Below are 20,785 nucleotides of genomic sequence, written 5' to 3' on the forward strand. Positions count from 1 at the left end.
TCCAGAAAAAACTCACGAGACTCGGTGAGGCTTTCTTGGGTAAACGAGAGAGAAAAAAATAACGATTAGTGAATAGTTTTTGTAAATAGCTTTATCCAGGATTGCCCGAGTCTCAAGACTTTTATCCACGAAGATTCCCCTACATTTGGATGTTTTACCGAGTCCCTTTTTAAACGAAATGTTTCACAAGTACCGAAACAAAGCTGGGGTACCGGAAATAAAACTCACCATGCATACAAAGGGGACCACAGTGGTCAGACGTTCACTACTTCGCTTGGTATACAGGAAGTCGTGGGTTCGATCCCTACCCTGATACCTGCTGTATATTTGGAGTTTGCATGCTTTTCTCCCCGTGGTCGTGGATTTTTTCTCCGGGTCGTCCGGTTTTCCCCTCCTAATTCATAATCAACATCACGCGTATAGAGAATTTGGCTTCTATAAATTCCCACATAAGCTGCTTCGTTGCGCTATCATTTGTGATAACCAGGTCGTTGCTGAAAAAATAGCTATATAGCTCAGTGAGCCTTACCTGGTAAAATAAAAAAAATAGTTAATCGTTTTCATAACACTCAAAGGTGCGTAGGCAGCTTCCTGAACCCACTTTCTGCACTACCATTGGTGGGTCACCAAGAGATTTGGGAGTTTCACAAATCTCTTGGTGACCCACCAACCCTTGCCTCCCAAGGCGCTGTATCGCAGGCGTGCACCATCACGCCCGGGTTCATGATGGCCACCGTTTACCAGCGGCAGTACAGATGGGGTCTTTAACATCAATTTGTGACTTTGTGACGTGCTTTGCTAATCCCACTTAGAACACCAGCGTAGACGTCGTTAAAAGATAGATGTCAAATGTTAGATTTCACCATCATTTATTCCCTTCATTTTAAAATTTGCCCATGATAAAAAAAAATTCCACCATAACAGTTGTACACAAGTGAAGACACAAATTCGTTACACAACAGCGAGCATAGTAACTGGAAGCACAATTGTGGCAGTAATGCAACGAGGTGGTGACGGCTTATTCACGATTCAAATCGCGAGTGAAACCTGGTAAACAGGTGCCATCTAGGGAGGCACTACCACAACTGCACTGACGATTTCTACTCGGGGGTGAAACCAACCACAGCGTGGCTTAACTCGTGCTAAATTTAGAACGGCCACGTGTTGCGGCATACACGCTTCTCTGCAAGGCAAGGTGTTTATCGCGATGCTAAATGCGGTAATGAAGGTATTCATATCTCGTAATTACATTTTGGGTTCGGCCGCTTGAACAAATTATCTTGCGATAGCGCTCGGGCAATGGCCCCTAACAGCACAGAGTGGCCAGATGGGGTAGAGTGACATCGTCTATTTTAGTCTTCTTTCCTAAGGCGTTGACGCAGACCAAACATTCTAACCGTCGCACGGTGTACAAGGGATTTAAATGAGCCAATTGTTATCGTGTCAGCTCACCGCCAAAAAAAGCTTAACGGCAAATTCTCATAACCAAATTTGGCGATCACATTCGGTTGTAACCCCAACATTCGATAAACGAATCGTAACATTGGCTGCTAAATCCTACACGCTAAGACGACAATGTCCTTCGTAGCGTCGCCCCGTTTACGGAATTTTCTAGCTCCACCCGAGGCGGAGAATCTCACGCTTGCGTTCATCACCTCGCGTCTTGACTTCGTGAAATGAATTCATGACTCCGTGGCCTTCTTTAACAAAACATTGGCACGTAAAAAAAGATTGACTGCAGAATGCAAACGAGACTCCTACTACTCACTCGTCCTCCACACACAAGATTGTTCACCACCAGACCCGACCGTTTCGTCTCAACTACCATCGCACTTGCAGGTCCACAACACTCTTATCTATTGTAACATTGTTAGTGCCATATTCTTGGTTCTTTCGGTAAAGTCACGTAGAAGGGAAATAATACAATAAAAAATCAAACAATATAATAAAGTAATAAAAAATAATACGATAAAATAGTTTTATTTTTATTTTATTATTTCCTTTCTATGTGACTTTACCGAAAGAACCAAGAATATGAATCCCTGCAGTCACGAAAGCTTTAAATCGAAATTTATCGTGCCGTTTGTTTCCTGGCCGTTGTGAAGTTTTGGGCCTTTAGGTCACTAGGCTCAGCAACTGTGCAAAGTGTCTCTTTCTATTTCTTACCTCCCATCATCTCTTTCCCCACCAAACGTTCTCATATTAACCTTTGCTCAATTCAGGACACGTGTCAACTCTTATAGCCATTACACATTTCAACAGCGCTGTTTTGTTGCTGACCATTCGGCGTTTCAGGCCTTCGGTCCTGTGCTCGACAACCACAATGTAAACAAAAAATATTTGGATTGAGTGCAAGATTGCTGTGAGTGATGGTCTTCAAGATTCTTCATGGGTTGGCCCCTGAGCACCGGGGTACCTCACCCCCCCACATCACTCTCCCAAGCCCTGCACGTGCCCTCCACTCTGCAAATAGCGATCCCCTGGTGAGTCCACGGGGAAATCTGCAAACGATGACGGGAGGGGGCAGTCGCTCCTTCTTGGCTGCTGCTCCCCTGATCTGGAACCCGTCGCCACTTGAATTTCACGCACTGCCACTCTTCAGGTATAGCCTGAATACTTCATTAGTTCTTTAAAAAGATCAAGACGTCATCGAGGCCAAAGCCGTTGAAGCTACCACCACCATCAGCTCCTCCCCAACACATCCTACCCTCCGCCAGATCCCAACAGCTGCTGCACAGGAGGCACGCGGCAAACCTCCAAGATCTGCTCTGACAGCAGTAGTCTCAGCAGATGGGTGGCATGGTGGAGAGATGTTAACTACCTCGCCTGGCATACTGAAGCTCGTGATCTCGATCCCGACCCAGACGCCCATGTTCTTCCCGTGGTCGCGTGGATTTTTCTCCGGGTCCTCCGATTTTTATCCTCCGCATTTATAAACGTGCGTTTAAAGAGTATTTGGCTGCTATAAATGTCCACATGATAGGCCACTTTCTTTTGAGCTATCATTTGTGATAGCCAGGTCGCTTCTGAAAGAGAGCTACATAGCTCAGTGGGCCCTTACCTGGTAAAATAAACAATAAGTTCAGTCGTTTAGTTTAGACTCACACCATCTGCTCTTAGGTCTTCCCCTTGATCACCTATACGTAAATAATTTTACCACCACCAACGTCACTACATTGTTACATCTCTCACCACCACCACTACTAGAACCGCTATAAGCGTGACCGGCACCACCACCAGGAGTGGCCAGGTGTATGAAGCCCCTGCAGCGGCCGTTTCCATAACTTTTATATTGAAACTTGGTGGGGGGGGCGATGTTCACTTATTTTCTATATGCAACCAATAATCACCAGCTTCGCCCCAATCATCCCCACCAGCCCCAGATCATCGACCGAGTGACCGCTGGTCCCCGCAGAGATGGACAGACATTTATTCAAATTACTAATAACTGCCTGGGGAAATGTCATGAGATGCAAATGATCAATCAACTGTGTCTGTGTGTAATGTAAATACCAACTACAAATGTAATGGAATATCTTGGCTGTCCCAAAGTGTTCCCCAATCGTCCTTGGGTTCATTCCAATTGTCCCTGGATATTCCCTGGGTTACTCTTGGGTTATCCCTACGTTGTCCTTCGGTTCTCTCTGGCTTATCCCTGGGCTAGTACCTGGGTTATCCCTGGTTCATCCCCGGGGTTAGGCCACATTCAGCTGAGAGAAAAGAGCTCCTCCAGCTGCCTGCGTGTGTCGTCTGGAGACGTCACCGTGTGTCCGATCGTCCGCTCATCGTGAAAGATCTCGTGGTCGTTTCCACCCTGGTGGCGAGAGAGAGAGGAGATGTCGCGGTTGCCAATTACTATAATTACAAATTGTTAATAATAAAAAAAACGTCATCATCATCATCAGCCCTTCGTCAGTCCGCTGTTGGGACGAAGGTGTTGGCGGTGGTTGCCGTCTGACCCGTGCGTCGCCCCGCTGGTGTGTGCGGGGATCGGTGAAGGGTGGATGAGAGGGATGAAGGTTTGGTAGGTGGGTGGAAAGGAGTTGAGGTGGGTGCGTGGGTGGGTGGGAGGGAGGAAGTGTCTGTCGGTGGGTGGATGGGAGAAAGGAAGGTGTATTGGTGGGGGGGGTGTGGAGAGACATGGAGGATATAGAGAGAGTGTGTCTGGGTATGAGAGTGAGTGGGTGGGTGAGAGGGCAGGACATTGTTGTGTGAAAAGAGAGGGTGGGTGCATTGGGAGGAAGAGATGGAGATAATAGGGTGGTGCAATGGAAGGGACGGAGAGGATAGGGTATGTAGTGTGAGAAGAGAGAGGTGCAGTGAGAGGGAGGGAGGGGATAGGCGGTGCAGTGCAAGGAGAGGGAGGGCCCGCAGTGGCGCGCGTTCTGACCGCCAAGGTTTTGTCTCCGAAGAAGTGCACGGTGCGGAAGCGGTCTGGAGCCAGGAGGCCGAGGCAGAAGCGCTTGTCCCATCCCTCAGGGAACACGTCAAAGCTGATCTGTCCTCCTGGGGGGAGGGAAAGAGGAGGCAAGATGTGAGGAGCGAGTGAGAGGGAGGGAGAGGAGGGGGACTATGGAAGAGTGTGAGAATGGGGAGGACTAAACAGTGGGCGAGGAGGAGAGGAAAGGAGAGAGTGGAGAAAAAAAGATGGGGATAGAGGAGAGACAATAGGGAGATGAGTGGAGAGAGATGAGGAGGGAGGGCGGAAACAGGAAAGTAATGAGTACGTAAATGAGAGAAAATAGTTCTAAACCCCAGTTTCTCGAAATGCTGGAGCCAGGTTTTGTATGGCTGGCAGTGCCACATTCATACTTGATGATCCATCCATTGGTTTGAAATCTCCCAGTCATTCCCTGTGCAAAAGTGGCTCCAGGTTCCGGTAGTTATTTTTTAAGTCCGTGGTAGGTATCAACCCGTCCACTACTCACCTATCGAGAACACCAGACCCTTCCCGGCAAACTTTTCCCGCAAGTCTTCAACGAACTTTTGTCGAATATTTTCTTTCTAGAATAAAATGTAAAAAACCCACAACAAAGTCAAAAACATCAGGTGGAAATTGAAAACACTCCATCCAATTGAATTTGACATATTTTTGGTCACGAGCATTGATGTTTTATCAATAATGAAACGGTTTGTGCACGAGTTTCACTTAAATCGCATTCGTCACTGCAACATTTTAATGTTTACGAAAAATGGTAACGCGTCAATTTTTCACAGCCGGCGGCTAATCTCTGCGCCGTTTTCGCGGTTGCGCGGCTGAGAATCCCTCAACAGCTTTCCCCACGCACGACTGCGGGCATCTTCACGATCTGAATCGTACGATTTTATCCCGAAGACACCCAGCCAAACCTTAACCCTGTTAAACCCACCGGGATTTAGCTTTACGTTAATTGACCCAAGGCTCATTACCCACTGAGACTGATTGCCGAAGATTATCGCCAACATCTCATTGCTTTCATTGCTCAACTTAAACAGGTTACAGGGCGCGCGGGCTTTGTGTTGATGCCGAACTCGGGTGCCCTCACGGAAAACGAAATAGCAAAAAAACAATTGGTGTTTTTTTCCGTGTGAGAACGTCTCCGTGTGATGCACCTCGAGTTGCTGTACACAGATGGGGGAGCCGTGATTCAATGACGCAGATTCGTCTTTCTGTCAAAACCCATTCAAGCGTCCCTGTGAAGCATCCAGAGATGCTTATAGTATTAAGGCGCAATATAGATATAATTATTATTACAGGTGAGCTCCTCTTATCCGCTGTCCTATTACCCACGACTCATATTATCTGCGATAGCTGTAGGGCCCGTATTATTTTGGATGATTTAGACATTTTTAACTGAGGTTCCATCATCTCCCATTCGCGGAACTGGCCAATGAGCACATTTTCACCAACATGCCAGGAAACATTTGCCAAGGCGTGCATCGGGCACTTAAGGCTTCTTTTCCTCGTGCATACAAGTCGGGAGAAACCGCGCACACGCGAGAATTACGTGACGCTTTCCACCATGCATTGGTGGATCGGAATTATTTAATTAGCAGCACGGATTCCAATGGATGTGTTCCCAGATTTGTTTTGCCAATCATTCGATCGATTTGGTCGGTCATCTTTCGGGGAAGTACTGAGTACCAACAAAAGTTTATATTTCAGGTTCACTGCAACTGCAGCAGAGAGATGCGGCAGTTGGATTGCAAGTCCAGAGCTCTAACCAGCAGCCTCTGGGGGAGTAATTAATTCTGTAATCAAATAGCCCAGCTCTACTTTCAACCGTTAGTAATGCTGTGCTTGATTACACAGGAAAGTCTCACCGAGTCTCAAGACTCGATGAGCTCTTTATTGGACGGGGCAATATTGCTTTGTGTAAGCACAATGGAGTAAATTGCAGCTAAATATTCATCACTGGGTATTGAACCCGGAGGAAAACCCATGGAGAAAAGGGGGATAACATACAAATTACACTCAAGTCTCACATTAACTCACACAAACATCCCCCATATACCCTTAACAGACTGTTGGGGCAAGTGCTGTTAGCGAGCATCTATGAAGGCCGGTATGCCACACGAGGGGGTGGGTGGCCAGCACCACGCCCGGCCGCCTTTGTCTCCCCAGCTGCAATGTTTACACACTGCACCAGGACCGGTTCAGATAATCGTCACTGGTGTTGGACGTGAACGGGAACCGAACTTGGTCGCTGGATTCGTAGCGCAGCGCGCTAACGGCTACACTCACTCACACACTCACTGACATACACACCCTATCACTCACACTCCCGCACGCTCTGCACAACAGGGGGAGGAGCGTACAAAATCCACGCGAACCCAGGCACTTCTTGCCATGAGACGCGAGTGTTCGCCACCGTGCCAACCCTGCCGCCCGTAATTTAACATCCCCGTCTGCCCGGTGGGTCGTGCGATGACAGTGTGCGCGTGATGATCCGAGCCCATCGGTGGCGAGGCGAGGATGAAACCTGGGTCCCCCCCGTAGGCCAGGGCGCTGCGCACGCGAGCAAGCGCACCTTGTCAAGCTCGTAGAATTCGAGTCGCTCCTCCTGGGTGCAGCTTCTCCCCACAGGACACACGTTGAGCATCCCATTCCGGAACTCGATGAACGTTCCCCTTGCGTCCGCACCGACGCGAAGCACAACAGACGCACGGACACCGTGGCTCCCGTTAACCAGCGGAAATCAACGCCCACGACTCTCAATTCGCAAATTATTTAATATTGCTGCGACTGCTGCATTGGCTCTGGTGCACAAGCACATATAGTAGATCATCGATTATCCGGCGCGCGATTATGCGGCTTCCAACATAATCCGACAGTCCCGGGCCGATCCGGCGAACCGCCATCACAGCTGATGGAGTTGGATTCAGACTCTGAATAACCACTTCCAATTCTACACCCCCTATCATCACCCCATGCAGGGTCCTGAGATTGTAGTGTGAAGTACAGTACAGTAAATTCAGTAACTTTTAAAGTATGTTATTTTTTAAAATCTATTTTTATGTTCATGCTAATTTCATACTGTAAACTAATTGTAAACACTAAAAAAAAACATATAAACAACACCTAGAAACGTGTTAAGGAATGAGCCATTAAAAAAATTACTCACAAATTACTCAATTGAGATTACGCATAGCAACCATTACCCACTACTGCAAAACTACTTCACACCGATTCTGTGAAAAACAGCAGCGCCTTCCTACACGAGAGCCTTGCGCTATAGGAATGGCACGGATTGTGAAGGTACTAGTCAATTGACGATGTAACGATTTGATTTCTAACGGTCGTGTAAACCAAACCACTAAACTATTTTTATTTTACCATGTAAGGCCCACTGAGCTATATAGATATTTTTCAGAAGTGACCTGGCCACAAATGATAGCTCAATGAAGTGGCTTATCGTGTAGAAATGTATTGCAGCCAAATACTCTAAACGCACGTTGAATCTAAATGTGGAGAGAAAAACTGGAGGAACCGGAGAAAAATCCACGCGACCCAGAGAAACGTACATACAGTGAGGGAAAAAAGTATTTGATCCCCTGCTGATTTTGTACGTTTGCCCACTGACAAACAAATGATCAGTCTATAATTTTAATGGTAGGTTTATTTGAACAGTGAGAGACAGAATAACATGTTATAAATTGATTTGCATTTTAATGAGGGAAATAAGTATTTGACCCCCTCTAAATCAGAAAGATTTCTGGCTCCCAGGTGTCTTTTATACAGGTAACGAGCTGAGATTAGGAGCAAACTCTTAAAGGGAGTGCTCCTAATCTCAGCTTGTTACCTGTATAGAAGACACCTGTCCACAGAAGCAATCCAATCAATCAGATTCCAAACTCTCCACCATGGCCAAGACCAAAGAGCTCTCCAAGGATGTCAGGGACAAGATTGTAGACCTACACAAGGCTGGAATGGGCTACAAGACCATTGCCAAGCAGCTTGGTGAGAAGGTGACAACAGTTGGTGCGATTATTCGCAAATGGAAGAAACACAAAAGAACTGTCAATCTCCCTTGGCCTGGGGCTCCATGTATCTCATCTCGTGGAGTTGCAATGATCATGGGAACGGTGAGGAATCAGCCCAGAACTGCACGGGAGGATCTTGTCAATGATCTCAAGGCAGCTGGGACCACAGTCACCAAGAAAACAATTGGTAACACACTATGCCGTGAAGGACTGAAATACTGCAGCACCCGCAAGGTCCCCCTGCTCAAGAAAGGACATATACATGCCCGTCTGAAGTTTGCCAATGAACATCTGAATGATTCAGGGGACAACTTGGTGAAAGTGTTGTGGTCAGATGAGACCAAAATGGAGCTCTTTGGCATCAACTCAACTCGCCATGTTTGGAGGAGGAGGAATGCTGCCTATGACCCCAAGAACACCATCCCCACCGTCAAGATCTGCAAAGAGTGGCACAAAATCCCTCCTGAGATGTGTGCAAACCTGGTGGCCAACTACAAGAAACGTCTGACCTCTGTGATTGCCAACAAGGGTTTTGCCACCAAATACTAAGTCATGTTTTGCAGAGGGGTCAAATACTTATTTCCCTCATTAAAATGCAAATCAATTCATAACATTTTTGACATGCGTTTTTCTGGATTTTTGTTGTTGTTATTCTGTCTCTCACTGTTCAAATAAACCTACCATTAAAATTATAGACTGATCATTTGTTTGTCAGTGGGCAAATGTACAAAATCAGCAGGGGATCAAATACTTTTTTCCCTCACTGTATGTATCCATGCTGAACTTCTTTCGCACCATACGTAGCCACACCATGCTAATCACAGATGCGGGGGAAGGACAACAAACTAAGAAAAAAATTGGTTCGAAAGATGAAATGAGTTTTCAATCTAGATTTTAAAGTGCATAGCTCCCAGAGCTTCCTAATATCGGAAGGCAAAGCAGAGCATTCCAGATGGCCACAAAAGCGCATCTGAAAGCACGCGATGCAGTGAACGTCTTTGTTACGATGGCCAGCCAAAATCCGCAATGAGGATGACCGGAGTTTGCATAATGGTTTATGTTCCTTGATGAGATTCGCAAGGTATTGAAGTTTGTGGCAAAAATTAACCGGCCAAACACTCTAAATGGATGATATTGATTCTAAATGTGGAGGGGAAAAACCGGAGGACACGGAGAAAAATCCACGCCACCCGGAAAAAACGCTGAGGATCAGAGGCTCGGGGGAGGTTATGGTGGCGAGGGGGGGCCCCCGAACCTCTTGCGAGGCAGGCGGATGTGGCTCATGTAGGCGAGGCAGTAGTTGATGAATTCCTGGAGGATCTCCTCACCCAGGTGATTCTGGATGCTCTGAGTGGAGATGGGGAACACGCGGGGGGGTGGGGGGGGCGAGAAGACTCGGTCAGCAACGCGATGGACCGTCGCCGCTACGAGGAGCACGATACGTCAACTAATGGAATCAAATTAAATCTCACGCTCACAATAAACGAACTGGATCACTTGCAGAGGTACAAGTGCAGCACTGCAATTTCTTGCCCGTGCCTCTGGAGAACTCTATGGGAGCAAGCTCTAGAGGGCCCCTCCCGAGGACATTTTGGCCTACTCTTCCACGCCGGACAAATGTCTTAGACGAGGTTGTAACAAGGGGATCTGTCCTCCCATCATGCCTTGTATAACCGTCACATCACCATACCGAGGACATTTTGGCCTACTCTTCCACGCTTGGACAAATGTCTAAGACGAGGTTGTAACAAGAGGATCTGTCCTCCCATCATGCCTTGTATAACCGTCACATCACCATACCACATGCATAATGCATTTCAGTTACTGGAGTTGCGTAACCATACTTCACCACGGTGGCCAGTATGGCTGATGGCAGCACAGCCATGAGCGATTTAGATATCACTCACGACTGAGGATAGCCGTGGCCGGGAATGCAACGCAGGGTCGCCAGTTTCACGGTGCAGCAAGCTAACCACTTCTCCACCAATATAAATTGACACAACAAAGACATGTTTCAAAGTTTACATTTGCTAGTCGTGGCGATGGTGGTCGTGGTGGGTGTCAGACACGGCAATACCTGTTGGGCAAAGAGGCGACCATCCTTGTATGCCACCAGACCGTTCTCCGCAAACACGTAGTCAAACTGGTTCACCACTGCCAAGTGAGGTGAAAGAGGCTGAGGGTTAGTCACAAATGCGAAGATGCCCCTGTAGCCAATTAGGCTGTTGGGGACAAGTGCTGTTAGCGAGCAAAGACACAGCAGTGGATATGCACAAACTCGCTCTCACCATAATCCTCACTACCTCCCAGCTGCTCGATGATCTTGCAAAAGTCGGAGCCACCCACAACCCCGATTCGAACTTGTCTCCTCAGCCTCTGCAGCAAATCCTGCATGTCCGGAGAAATTTTCTGCGAAGAAAGGTAGGGTGGGTAGGGAAGGAGATGGGCAGGATCAGGAGGGACAGAAGGATTTGTTCATGATCAAAACATGTTTTGAGTCCTTTGTCAATCCACTGCTGGATAAAGGCCTCTCCGACACCGTGTTGGGGGTGGTTTGACCATACTGCACCACGCTGGTCAGTGCAGGTTGGCGGCGGTAGGGACCAGGACCAGTTACGACATCACTGGCCACTGACATTGCCCATTGCCGTTAAACTTAACTCAAGCCGCCAGATTAATTACACAGAGTGCAGCCTCTGCCCCATTGGATGTAGACTCTTGTTGCACGTGGTGTTTAGTGTGAGCTGGTATCTCTGAGGGGGGGGGGGGGCAGGCAGGGGGCTCATGACAGCCATGTCACAGACAAAGTGTCAACAATGTACAGAACCTGGGTACAAATCCTGGGGTTGGGTGTTTTGTTCTCTCTCTCTGAGGTTCATAATGGCTGTGCAAGAAACAATGAGCCAGCATCTCCGAGATTATATGTTCAAGCCTGGCTGACTCCCTCTCTCTCACTTGTGCCACGTCCAGTTGTGTCAATCCACTGCTGGATAAAGGCAGTGCCGGGGTCACGGGGAGTTGTTTCACCATAGCTTATACCACACCGGTCAGTGTGGGTTGAAGGTGGAAGCATGGACGCAAAAGCATAGAAGTACAACAATGTATATTGCTGCTCTGCCCACCGCATGGTAGTCGATAATACCTGCTTAATTAATGATTCGTCTTTTCACGTGCAATTTTATTGAGGGGCTGTGCGTTGCCTTGGTGTGTTCTGGGACTGTTCTTGCTGTTGTTTTGCGGCCTTACCTAACGTTGGGAACTGGTGTACCAATGCAACCTACATACTTTATCTCCACAAGGTCTTTGGGTTAGATCACGTAAATATAAATGTGCCGTTAACCCCGCCACCCGAAACAACCAATTCGTAAAGTTTGTCACGTAAACAAAACATTCCAATTCGCTTCTAGTTCAGCACACCGGTGTGTTGGAGAGTAAACCCACATTTACCACTCGAGCACCACGGTGGCTAGAAGATGTTAACTACCTCGCCTGGTATACAGGAGGTCGTGGGTTCGATTCCAAACCCCGACACCACAGCGGCTATGAGATATTAACTACCTCACCTGGTATGCAGGAGGTCGTGAGTTCGATCCCAGACCCTGACACCACGGTGGCTAGAATGTCAACCACCTCGTGTGGTATGAAGGAGGTCGTGGGTTCGAACCCAGACACTGACACCACGGTGGGTAGGAGATGCTGACTACCTCGCCTTGTACGCAGGAGGTCGTGGGTTCGAACCCTGACCCTATGGTGGCAAGGAGATGTTAACCACCGCGCCTGGTATGCAGGAGGTCGTGGGTTCGAACCCAGACCCTGACACCATGGTGGCAAGGATATGCTGACTACCTCGCCTGGTACGCTGGACGGCGTTGTTTCGAACCCAGACCCTGACCTCTGCCTCCTGCTGTATATTTGGAGTTTGCACGTCTCTCTCTCTCTATCCGGGTCCTCCCGGTTCGCCCCCCACCCCTCCACATTTAGAATCACGGCGTTCAGAGACTACTTACAGCCTTATGGCGACTGCTACAAACGTCTACGCAACAGGCCAACGTTCAGCTATCGTCGCGGACAAAGGGGCCGTCCATAAATGACGTCACGCGATTTTTGGCGATTTTTGACCCCCCCCCCCACCTTGTCACACGGCGTCACAAAAAGTCAGACCCCCCCCTTAAATATGACGTCACAAAGCTCTGCCCCCCCCCAAAAGAATAAAACATGCTTCAAATCGCTTTAAACTATTGCCATTGTAGTGCGTATTTAATGTGGCGCTGCACTCTGATGTTGTAGGAGAAAACATTTATTGAAAAGTGTATTTAATTAAGTGGAACGTGTTGTCTATATTTATTTAAAGTTGCGCATTTTGATGTGACGTCACATTTCTCAAACCCCGCCCCCCATCGTCACGAATGTCTAACCCCCCCCATAGGTGCGTGACGTCATTTATGAACGGCCCCATAGCCAGGAATCGCTTCTGACACGCAAAAACCCCCAAGGAGCCACGGGTATATTTATTTATATCTCAGCGGGCGTCTCCTCACCTGGTGAAAAAAAAACAACGAAAAAAGTTTCAGACCGCAGCTGTTTTCGGTTTATTATTTGAGGCCGAGTCGACCTAGGGGAGGCGCGGGGGGGGGTGGCGTAGCGTCCGCGGACCGCCGCAGCCTCACCTGGCGCGCCGGCGTCAGGGTGCCGTCCACGTCGAAGAGGCACAGCACGGACTCGTCCCGGGCCCCAGCCATGGCCTCTTGCTATCGCCGCCGCCGCCACCACCGCCCCCTCCTCCTCCTCGCTCACGGAGTCTCAACCCGCCGGCAGCGGCGGCAGCAGCGGCGGGGGAGGTTCGGCGCTCACGGCCGGTAGTCCCCCCTCGTAACCAACCCCAACAAGTTACACGTCGCGCGACGTCATTCACACACGCACATTACACGTCGTGCGTGACGTCTTCTGCTTGCGGATTACGTCATCTTGATACGAATGACGCAATCTTACTACGAATGACGTCATCTTACACCGAATGACGTCGACTTACGACTGACGCCGTCTTCCCACTGACGCCGTCCGTCTTACTACTGACGCCTCCTATGAATGACGCCGCCTTACTACTAAATGACGTCATCCTGAAACCAGTCTCATTCTTTGGTTCTTTCGGTAAAGTCACGTAGAATGAGAATAAAATAATAAATTAATAAAATAACACAATAAAATTCTCACGTTTCGGCCAGTCTCATAGTTCCATTTATTTGGTATAGCCCTGTGAGCCATTCGGCTCTTGAATCGGGTGCAACCGCAACAAAAACACAAAAACATGAACAAGAAAACATCTAAAAGTGACTGTGTGACTGTGCAAACAGAAAATCCAGGAAAAAAATCTAAATATTCCTGAAATAGCACCGTACACTAACGTCATGTGCAAAAATCCCAATTCCTCGCATTACAAGCTCGTACAGGCAAAGATGATCGCACTCAGGATGGTATTTGAAACAATAAAACTCTTTAATAATAACCAACGAAAAACGCGAACGGCCACTCACTCCCGACTCACACCACAGTTCCACCTCACTCTCCCTTGTCTACACTACACGATTAATTACGTCATATTATGGCTATTTGCGTCATCTTACCACTTAAGTACATGACGTTCTAGCGCGTTAACGATGGCCGGCGTCGGTGACGTCAATCCCAGACTAAAACTTGCGGCGACTCCCAAATCCCCAATATAAACTTTACACTGTGGAGGAATCCGATGAGCTGTAAAGCTCCTTTTCCGACAGATGTCCAGAAGAGGCCCGTTTCGTTAAGCGTAACCGTTTGAGGTCGAAACCGCATGTAATGACGTCATTGACTAGAGAGTGGCGCTACTTACGTGACGTCACGTGACATAATTTTAACGTGTCGTCACTTGCAATGTTTCACGTCACTTTGTGGTGTTGTGTTATGAAATTGGGATATTGCCCGAAACGTCGCCTATTTTTTCCCTTTAAAGCTACGCACAGTGTTACGGACGAACGTGTTGAGTTCGTATTTGCCCTTCGAGGTGAGTTCCTCATGAGGCACATTCAGAATAAACATGCATTTAGATGATTTTGCTGCTGTAACTTTCCACACGATAAGCCACTTTGTTGAGCCATCTTGTGTGGCCCAGGTGGCTTCTAAAAAATAAGTTAATACCTCAGTGGGTATTACCCGATAAGACAATATACAGTTTGGTTTTATTTGTATATTTCTTGAAGCGATTTACCTTTCCTATACTATGCACTTCTGTCGTGTTTTATATTTTATATAGTTTTTTCATATATATAGTTTGCAGTCTAAATAAATCAATTCTGATGGTGCCTGCTAATGTGGCAGCCACCTTGCTAAGGGACGGCGGCGGGGGGGGGGCAGCAATCCATTTACAGTTCCCGCGTTGCCATGGAGACCCCCCCCCATCTCGTTGGTGGGGGGGGGGCTCGCTTTAGCCCCCTGACCAAGATGGCCACGTGGCCGCTCCACGTCCGACCTCTGCTTCGGCGACTCCTCCGCGCCGCCAACTCGGCCGGGCGCCCTGGCGCCCCCCTGGTCGCGGAGCTCCCGACGCTGTCGAGGTACGGAGAGAGAGAGCGAGGGGGGGCACGGACCTCAGCACGCACCGAGCGCGTCGCCATCTCTGACCCACCACCACCAACCTCCTCCTCCATTCGTGAACGCGGCAGCGGGCATCAACCACACGGAAAGGGACTGCGGCAAACATCGTCGCGGGGTTCTTCGTCTTTAAGGGGAGGGGGTCGGCGCGGTAAGGGTCTGCGGTAAACGGACTTGATTATTTAACACGAAACGGAAAACTTTTATTTTATTTTACCAGGTAACATTGTATTTCTTCTTTGGTTCTTTCGGTAAAGTCACGTAGAATGAGAATAAAATAATAAAATAACACAACAACATTCTCACGACGTTTCGGCCACAACGCAAGCGGCCGTCTTCTGAGAATTTTATTCTGTTATTTTATTATTTTATTCTCATTCTACGTGACTTTACCGAAAGAACCAAAGAAGATGAATCATTGCAGTCACGAAAGCTTTAAATCGAAACATTGTATTTGTTTTAACCAGGTAAGGGCCCGTAATAATGTCACGTTGCGTAACCCCTTGAGTTAGCAAGTGGTGGGGCGCACACACGTGACAAACTCAACACGTTCGTCAATAACGTTGGGGCCTTAACTGCAAAATACATTCAGTAATAGGCAATGGAATTTCTTTCACGTAGCAACATTGGACGAAAGTTGTTTTTGTTGCTAATTCGTGCTTTGGTTAAAGCTTGAACAGCTTGTGATTGTGTTACGTGAACGTTAACTCGTAAATTCGCATGGATGTCTCAACCCGTATGGGTTTGTACCCCGTATTTTTGTACAGGGAAATTTACTTTTCAGGTCCACGCGGCGTACAGCCGCGTCAATACGGGCAACATTTGTTTTAATCTATTTGTTTTAATCTATTTGTTTGTGTTTCTCCCTTGTGATGGTGACTTTGTAGGGTGAGCGTTGAGATTTATAAGGGGCACGGGGTGACCAATTAGGTCTGAATTGGTCCGTAATAAGAAAGGGCCCCTGAAGATTTGAAGATTTCGTGACCGCAGGAACCCATACACTTTGGTTCTTTCGGTAAAGTCACGGAGGTAGAAACAATAATAGATAACGACGTTTCGCAACACAAGCCCCCCCCACCTCTCTCTCTATACCACCTGAAGACGGTCGCTTGTGTTGCGAAACGTCGTGATCTATTATCGTTATTTTTATACCTACGTGACTTTACCGAATGAACCAAAGAATAAAGAAAGGGCACTGATAAGTGGTTGGACTTGTTTGTTTTGTTGGGCATGTTTGTTTTGTTGTAGTACGGAGTTAGACTGATGGCCTTAATCTAAGTTTTCTTGTGGTCGTTGTTGTTTGACTTGCATCTCACTGGGATTTTTTTGCACACAGCGTTGGTGTACGGTGCTTTTTTCAGGAATATTTGTGCCGGTTTTTTTTCCATGGATTTTCTGTTTGCACAGTCACAGTCACTTTAAGATGTTTTTCTTGTTCGTGTTTTTTGTTTTTTTGTTTGTTGTGGTTGCACCCGATTCAAGAGCCGAATGGCTCACAGGGCTATACCAAAATAAACTGAACTGACAAGTTTGTATTCGTTAACAAAGCTTCCTCTTGACCTGGTTAATGGTTTACACAACTCGGTTGTGATTGGTTGACACAACTCGGTTGTGATTGGTCCCTTTTGGTTGACGTGGCCTGTTCTGATTTGGCCGATGGTTCGACAAAAATTGCAAATTGACACAATTCTGGTCTCTTGAGTTTTTCGACCACATTGTTTAAACGAATAAACTTGACCTAACACCGGAGCTCGTGATTGGTAAATATTGTGCTTTATTGATCGAGGTTTCGCCACAGCTTGTTTATTTGGTCAATGGTTGACATGATGTACATTTGTGAATGGTTGACACAACTTGGCCGTGAATGGTTAATGGTTTACACAACTCGGTTGTGAATGGTTGACACAACTCGGTTGTGATTGGTCCCTTTTGGTTGACGTGGCCTGTTCTGATTTGGCTGATGGTTCGACAAAAAAATTGCAAATGACACAATTCTGGTCTCTTTGAGTTTCCACCACATCGTTTAAACGAATGAACTTGACCTGACACCGGAGCTCATGATTAGTCAATATTGTGCTTTATTGGTCAACTTGTAGTGACAAAGCGCTGACTGTTGGACAGCAACTGCAGGTGGGCACTTAGCGCACACGCCACTGAGCATATACGCGGGTGTTCCGGCAGGGCGGAGGAACTGGGGCAAGGGTCATGATAGACCTCGTGTGGAAGCCCCTGGAACCCTTTTAAGAGGGTTCGATAAGGGAGGCGCGACTAGTGCGGAGCCAAGCCACGCCGAGGGGAATATAAGCAGCGGAGAGCGAGAGCTCTGTTGCTACCGGTTTGGGGATTGGACTCGTCTCGTCGTCGCTGTCACCCTCGTCGCCCTCGTCGCTGTCGCCTTTGCCCGATTATGGCGCGGCCGGACAGTGGTTGGCTGTCCCGGTCGACGCCGTCGGTGCAACGCGGACAGGGTCGTGTCTGGGACGGGACGCGTGGCAGCGGGGTTGTGTGTGAAAGAGAGAGAGGGGGGCCCGAGTGGTGGCATGAGCTCGGCAACAACAACGAATAAGGAGGGCAGAGCGGTGCCTCCTGCGACCATCTCGTCTCCGGCTGACTGTGTGTGCGTCGCACGCCACCCGCACGCACAGACGACAGTACAAATGTTTACTGCAGATCTTCTCTCCTCCCCTGCAGGTGGCATGGACTGCGTAGAAACAACAGTAGCATCATTACCTGCGCAAGTCTCAGCAGTCGTGGGTTCAATGCTGGACGACCTCTTACGACAGCGCAGGGCTCTGCCACTCACGACCCGGCGTCAAGGTCATAATCGGAGTCAAATGTGGACTCCCCCAAATTCTTCCACTGCTAACATTCAAATGATCCAGAATGCTGCCAACAGAACCCTCAATCACGCCCCGTAAATGAGATCCACATCACTCCAATTCTCAAAACTTTCCACTGGCTCCCGATCGGTAACCGGACCTTCAGGATTCTCCACAGACTTGTCTTCCCTGCCTACCTCTCCTATTCGCACGCTCTTCAGCTCCACCAACCAAGGCCTTCCGTTAAAACTCTCGGTCACTCTCCCCCCCCTGAATAGGAGGTCACTGCTGATGCTGTGCTGGCCGTGAGGTTTGAGAATCCCCTCCCCTGGTCATTTGTGCTGTTCAGGTCCGGGCTCAAGACCTTCCAGGCTCAATACCTTCCTCTTATCCACTGCCCATAACTGCCTGTCTCTCCATAATAATGGTTTTTGGGTTAGATCGCGTAAATATAAAATGTGTCGTTAAACCCGCCACCACCCGACAGCCAAATAGCAACGTTTGTCACGCAAACAAAACATGCTAAAAACATGCCAACTCGTTCACCTGTCTCTTAAGTCTCTCCTCTCTGCCCAGTAGCCTTGTGCTCTTCGCCATCCATCTGAAAATAACCCACAAAAAAGTCCCCCCCCCCCCCGCCGCCTCTCCCCCCCCCCTCTTTAGTTACCAATATTTTCACGATCCCTTCCCCCTCTACGTCTGTTTGCACAGTGTCCTGAGATGCAATCACATTCAGATTCTTTCAAAATCCAAATACACTTTATTTGGGGCGGTGAAACAAGCAGCATTTTTTGCAAAGGGTCGCAATTCGTTCCCAGTGGCCCCCCAGGTTGATACTGTGGGCGTAGTAACCAAAATTGCAAGCCAACTTCATAATGGGTGCTAAAGATCCTGTCACATTCGAAAAAAAAGTAGGCCTTGTGTGCCGGCATCACGGTCCAAAGTTGCCAAATTTTACCCGCAAATTACCTAACTGGGTAAAGGCAGGTAATACAAACATAGCCCACTATTATGAGACTGCAGACTACAATCATCTGTGGATCGTAGCAACTTCCTTCGTGGTAGCCAGCCGCTATAAGAATGGCGCCAATATCGAATGCGCTCACGATTTGATTTGCAGGTCAACATCGGGAGAGGATGGAAGGGGTGATGTCTTCATTCCGATTTACCGCTTCCCGGCCATCAGAGCGATGCGCTTCATATCGCGACTGAAGAACGTGCAGACGATATTCATGGTGGTTGCATTGCCACCCATCTATTACCTGCACACGCAGGTGAGACTGGGGAAAACTGGCAGTTCAAAGGGTTCATAATGGCCGTGTCAGAGCTACTAACCCGGAACAGCTGAGATCCTGGGTTTGAATCAGGATTTCAACCGCCAGTAGTTAAACCAAGTTGTCAAGTGGGATGAAGTGATTATATGTCAATTCAAGGCACCACGCTGTCAGTTGTATTCTCTCCAACAATAGATCAGTCAACAGTAAGTCAATATTTCTGCCCACCCTACTCCGAAGGACCGTTTCCCAAAACGTTAGCCATTTGGTATATATACTTTTTCTGTTGAAGGCCGTGTTAATTACAAAGCTGTTGAATATCTTTAAAAACGTGCGTTTGTGCACTGCTGCCAACTAAATTCCTTAATACGCATTTTATCTGATGCTTGTGGCAGATTGATATCTGGAGAATGTTCTATTTCACCTGGCCTTTGGCTAAAATGCACCAACAATGGGCAAATGGCCAAGGGAATTAGAAATATCTTGGCAAATGGCCAAGGCCATTCAACCATAAATCTTGCGTGTGTGTGCGCATGTGCAAGGTGGCTCAGTGGGGAGTGCAGGCGGTGCATGTGCCAGTCATCTCGCTCAATTTACCCATGACACCTGGGTCACACCTGGATCTGTCCCGTGACCTCTTTGCCAGCCAGCGAGCCTTGGACACTTCACGTGATGATGATCTCAAAGTGCACCTCGCACCCAAGCCTGGGTGGCACAAGAGCTGCGTAGTGGTGGCATCGCTTTCACTCGGTGGCGAATGACGGCGGCTGTTGTTGTTTGTCGTCGTCGCGTGCGGGGTGAGCGGCAGGGCCTGGTGGACGAGCACTCATTGTGGCTGACGTCGGGCGTTGCCGCCCTCGCCTGCTGCTCCCTCTACGGCATCAGCCACTACCTGCGACGCTGGGTGGGACTGATCGCGCTGAGCGCCGACGGGGACACGCTCCGCGTGTCGCACCTCTCCTTCTGGGGCGGGCGCCGCGACCGCCTCGTGCCCGTGGCGGACGTGGTGCCGCTCTCCGAGGGCCGTGACCGACCCCACGACCCCCTGCTGGCGCTGCGCTTCTACTCGCACCGCGACGTGCTGTACTTCTCGCTGCGCTACGGCCGCGTGCTCGACGGCGTGAAATTCCGCGCCGTTTTCGGCGATACGTTCCCCTCACCAGATCGGTGATGGTAAAAATAAAAACACACCATGCTGCCATAAGAATGTTGAGTTGAAACCACTGGCACAGAACTAATATTGGCAAGCGGGATAATAGGCTCGTTTGAGCAGGAAGACATGCTCTTACATCCCCTTCCTCCAGACATCCCAGCCGTCCCAGCCATCCGTGCTGTCGACTCCCTGCATCTATCCAAGTCCAGGCTCGAGACCTTCATTTTCCGACCGACTGCCTCTCCCTACAAATATAAACACTTCTCCTGTCACTGTACATCTCCTTAAGATGTAGTAACATTTAAACGCTATATTATTCCAAGTTGTATCCCTTATGGGGCCGATTAACCTCCAATAAAACTTCAACTGGCGACCTCCGACTGCCGAGTCGAGTGCCCTGACCATACTGCCACCTCGCTGGCCGTTGTGCCGTCATTGTGCAAAACTGTTGTTTT

At 48.5% G+C, this 20,785-nt stretch overlaps 2 protein-coding genes across 4 annotated transcripts; one reads left to right on the top strand and one right to left on the bottom strand.

The window, feature by feature from the left end:
* Positions 1-852: 852 nt before the first annotated feature.
* Positions 853-13,361, bottom strand: LOC116956609 (phosphomannomutase 2-like). Its single transcript, XM_032978325.2, has 8 exons — positions 13,131-13,361; positions 10,752-10,872; positions 10,541-10,617; positions 9,719-9,810; positions 7,011-7,110; positions 4,929-5,004; positions 4,391-4,506; positions 853-3,814 (listed from the first exon to the last, which is right to left on the bottom strand). Exons 1-8 carry the CDS (start codon positions 13,200-13,202, stop codon positions 3,707-3,709), a joined length of 762 nt encoding a protein of 253 aa, XP_032834216.2. The 5' UTR covers positions 13,203-13,361; the 3' UTR covers positions 853-3,706.
* A 984-nt stretch (positions 13,362-14,345) lies between these two features.
* On the top strand, positions 14,346-20,703 carry TMEM186 (transmembrane protein 186). 3 transcript variants are annotated; one of them, XM_032978341.2, is made up of 4 exons: positions 14,346-15,047; positions 17,776-17,901; positions 19,024-19,177; positions 19,986-20,703. In XM_032978341.2, exons 1-4 carry the CDS (start codon positions 14,875-14,877, stop codon positions 20,346-20,348), a joined length of 816 nt encoding a protein of 271 aa, XP_032834232.2. In that variant the 5' UTR covers positions 14,346-14,874; the 3' UTR covers positions 20,349-20,703. The 3 variants fall into 3 exon arrangements, with proteins under 3 accessions (XP_032834232.2, XP_075908485.1, XP_075908484.1); XM_076052370.1 differs by lacking the exon at positions 14,346-15,047 and adding an exon at positions 15,054-15,235; XM_076052369.1 differs by lacking the exon at positions 14,346-15,047 and adding an exon at positions 15,290-15,551.
* The last annotated feature ends 82 nt before the right edge of the window (positions 20,704-20,785 follow it).

The sequence above is a fragment of the Petromyzon marinus genome, chromosome 3 (assembly GCF_048934315.1).
Source record: "Petromyzon marinus isolate PM22_M1 ecotype Great Lakes invasive population chromosome 3, UKy_Petmar_22M1.pri1.0, whole genome shotgun sequence".
NCBI lineage: Eukaryota > Metazoa > Chordata > Hyperoartia > Petromyzontiformes > Petromyzontidae > Petromyzon > Petromyzon marinus.